The 4,063-nt window shown below is 42.7% G+C and overlaps 1 protein-coding gene across 1 annotated transcript; it reads right to left on the bottom strand.

Annotated features, from left to right (window-relative positions):
• Window positions 1–603: 603 nt before the first annotated feature.
• On the bottom strand, window positions 604–2,667 carry aplnrb (apelin receptor b). The gene has a single exon (XM_056466358.1). The coding sequence runs from the start codon at window positions 2,617–2,619 to the stop codon at window positions 1,540–1,542; it is 1,080 nt and encodes a 359-aa protein (XP_056322333.1). The 5' UTR covers window positions 2,620–2,667; the 3' UTR covers window positions 604–1,539.
• Between the last annotated feature and the right edge of the window lie 1,396 nt (window positions 2,668–4,063).

The raw sequence follows: 4,063 nt of genomic DNA, 5'->3' as shown, positions 1-4,063 counted from the left end.
TGTTAAATTGTCTTTATTGGTCACACATTATTATAATGAATTCTCACTATTAATAAACAATTAACTATGATTTTGCCTCAGAAACTCTGAATTTCTTTAAAAATACTAATAAACAGCCAAAATCATAATAATAAGCATGTGATTAGCACTATGTTAGTGAAAATTGTTACTTAAACTAAAGAATTAATTGTACATTTTATATTAAGTGGTTATTTAATAATGTATTTTATTATATTTTATACTAATACAGCTGACTGAACCAAAAGCAAATACAATTTCCAAGAAAAATAAAATAACATGGTAAGCTGTTGTTCATATTTTTTAAATAATATTTTAATAATCTTATTCGGTCTGTTTTTAAAAGAGCTTCTTAGTGTTGGATTTAAGCACGTAACGTGGTACAAAACAAGAAACCCGAGGAAACCAGCTTCAAACATGCATTTCCTGTCAGTCACTTGCTTTGATTTTGAACTGACTGAGGACAATAAGGGACAAAGCTACTAGCCCTCGGCCCAGCGTTAACAGGAAAACAGCACATGAAGGAATGTTACTGACATTCCAGTCAGATCCACGAGCTTTAACAACAGACACACAAACAAGAAATTCATAATGACATTTTATTCACAGAGTACTGCATAAAACACCATCATACAGCAGTTTCACCAGAATGTTAAGTCAAAATAAAAAATTCATCAGAGTTGGCCTGCACACATTTCATTACCTCACACTCACAGTATTTCATCTGTCGAAGCTGCCACCTATTAATTGGGCGTCCCTTTTCCCCGACAACATTTGTCAACGGCCATCTGTCTGTCTGAGTTCACCCCCCTCCATGTTTTCGTCTCCCTCAAAACACCCGCCGCCCCCCTCCTGAAAGTCTTTAATCAAGCTGCAACACTTCTTCTCAAGTAATGCACCCATCCCTCCCTCCCGTCTTGAAGCTTTAGATAAGACAGACTGGCCATCGGGGTTCTTATCTCTGCCCCATGAACAAGTGCTTGAAGGACAAAAAATAAACAAGCAACCAAAAAAAAAAAACAAGACAGTAAGAAGCATGATTAAATGCAATAATACAGTTGTCCATAAATTGCTCTCAGAACCCTCCGTGGACCACCCACCACCCTGAAGCTTCAAGTAAGAGAGTTTATGAAGCTCAGAGGAAACTTTGGGGGCGCAAGAGGTGGAGATGCGGAAGGCGGCAGAAAAGCCCTCGCTCGTCTCCTCAGCTCCATCCCACACGTCTGGAGCGCAGCTGTCGCAGAAAGGAGTCTGCTCTCCGTAGGTGGCTCCAGGAGCTGCTTGTGCTCTCAGAGACACCACAACAGACTGCGCATAGTCCTTCAGAACTTTATATTTACTTGCAGAGTACCAACTTCAAGTCCCGGGACAGATCCTCAAGTTCCCACAGTCAGATACAAAAGGAAAGTCTGCTTATCCCCGACACCTGAATTACCTTTGAGTCCTTGTGAAGGATGTAACAGTTCGAGGGTAATTGCTGACTGGTTACCCCAATTCTGCGTCACCCTTCTGCCCTCCTCCTCACACCTTCGTAGCCAGCGACTGGGCCTCGGTCTTCTGTGAAGAAAGGGAGCTGGCGGGACTTGCGTGAAGGGCTTTTTTTAAATTTAGGAGGCAGAGGCACTGGGAGCGGAAGCGGAGGTCAAAGAAGGCGTAGAGCAGTGGGTTGAGGCAGCTGTTGACGTACGCCAGGCAGGTTGCGTAGGGATGTGCCAAAAGCAGGAGGTTCAGGAAGGTGCAGGAGTCCGGTGCCAGATTTAGGTATGAGAGGGCATCCATGGTCTTCACCACGTGGAAGGGCATCCAGCATGCTGCGAACACCACCACCAGTGTGGTAATGATCTTCAATAGGCGACGCTTGCGCTGGTCCTCTTTGCGCAGGCTGTTGAAGTGGCGTGTGACGGTGCAGCCGATGAATCCGTAGCACACCATCATGGCCAGAAGAGGGATCAGAAAGCCCAGGGCTGTGGAGGAGATGCTGAGGCCTGCGATCCAGAAGGTCTCCTGGCCTGGTTGGCTCACCACCAGGTTGAAGTCCATAGCGCAGGAGGTGCGGTTGGTCTCGATGTCGTACACTGTGGTACGGAAGAGCAGTGTGGGTGCAGCAAGAACTCCTGAGAGAAGCCAGATGGCTGTCAGAGAGGCCCTCATGTGCCCTCTGGTCCGCAGCTGAGTGCTGGTCAGGGAGTGCACAATGGCCATATAGCGGTCCAGGCTCAGGCAGGTGAGGCAGAAAACACTGGCATACATGTTGAGCAGCACCACGTAGCTGCTGATCTTGCAGAGCGCCACGCCAAAGGGCCAGTGGTATCCCAGAGCAGTGTAGACGGCCCACAGGGGCAGGGTCACCACAAAGGTCAGGTCAGCGAGAGCCAGGTTTCCAATGTAGACGTCCGCAGCTCTCCTCTTAGACTGGGCCCGCCACACGGTGAAGATGACCACACCATTCCCAGTGAGTCCCAGGATGAAGATAAGCATGTAGAGCACGGGAATCAGAGAATATGATGGTTCCCACTCATCATATTCACACATCGAGCTGTTCACTGCATCGTCGAAGTAATCTGGGCTGTAGTCAGCAGTCATGTTGTCCATGGCATTCATTCCTTCAAGAAAATCTTTGAAGTGATCACAGAGAAGTTGTTTGTCATGTGTTCAGGTCAGAATGTCCTTCCAGCTGGACAAACTGGCTTTTAAACCCTCAGGCTCTCTCACTCCCCACCCCTCACTTCGGACCCCACCCCTCCGCCCGGTGGCCACTCCCCTCAGCCGCGGTCCATCTCCACACTGCAGCTCCGGAGGAAAACCCAGCGGATTAGTGCACCAAATACAAACATAACATGTAAACACAAATATTTACGAGCGGGTCTGCTGAAAAACAGCATTCAAATGCAAAACAGATCTCGGAAATAGTTGTAAATCACTGCCCTAAGTAATGCTAGAAAAGCAACTGAGATATGTCTGGATGGAGCAGTTTTTAAATACAGTAGCCGACATCTATTCCGAGTTAAACTACATGTACTATTTGTAATCTATATATATACTACCGCGTACATGATAAAATGCGCTTTTTTCTCGTTTTTAAAGTTTGTATTTGATATTTTGCCAAGTTTAAAATTGAATGGGAAACCTCTCGATCTGCCGTGACATGCCAGGACTTGTGTTTTTCCCAGATACGGATAAATTGATATTTTAATGCACGGATGTCAATGTGTGAACAACTCTCTATTAGGGATTAATTTCCATACCAATGCGTTTCTAATGCTGCTGCGCTCTGCGCTCACGGGCTTGCCCGAGCAAGATGTACAGCTTCATCCGAAAAAGCTTCTGCATCAACAGGGCATGTCAGAGAACTTGTTTGTGCATTAGACAAGTTTTCAGTTTATATCGCAGTTTACTTGAAAGATAACAATGTATTAATTTTACCAAAAACATCCGCGTTTTAGTGCGGGAGGGGTTACATTCATAAAATAGGCTGATATAGTCTAAATATAGACTGTAAACACGAGAATGAGAAACATGTCTTTGTGCCAAAAGTAAATAAATAAATACCGAAACATTATGAAATAAATTAACTGACATATTGTTAAATAATCAATCAAGCAATAATAATGAAACAATAATCAATAGCATATTTTGACCTGAAATTGGTGTCTTATAATATAATGCTCTGAAAATAAATGATCAAGAAATATCGACTTCAGCTATTGAAGTTTCATTTAAAATTCCAAGGTTGTTGTCTCAAAATAAATAAACACATTAATTCCACACAAAGCAACCCAATGATCACTATTTTAAAAATAAAAACTGTCTTTAAATATTAATCTATTATGCATTTATTTAAATGCAATTTTTGTCATTACTATTTCTAGTTTTAGTTTTGATTTTTTTTTTATAATTTAGATTTTTATGGCCATTTTATGTTAGCTTAAATTACCATATCTCATAATTTCTCAAACTTTTATTTTTAATTCAGGGTAGAAACTTTAGTTTGATTAGTTCATTGACAGTAACTATAAAAATAATAAACACTGGAAAAGTATTATTC

Source organism: Danio aesculapii, chromosome 10 (genome assembly GCF_903798145.1).
Source record: "Danio aesculapii chromosome 10, fDanAes4.1, whole genome shotgun sequence".
NCBI classification, from domain to species: Eukaryota; Metazoa; Chordata; class Actinopteri; order Cypriniformes; family Danionidae; genus Danio; species Danio aesculapii.
Note: the sequence above shows the minus strand (reverse complement) of the source record. Positions and strands in the feature narration are given on the sequence as shown.

Coding starts and splice junctions, on each gene's coding strand:
- aplnrb (XM_056466358.1), bottom strand. CDS start 2,619: ATGAATGCCATGGACAACATGACTGCTGACTACAGCCCAGATTACTTC.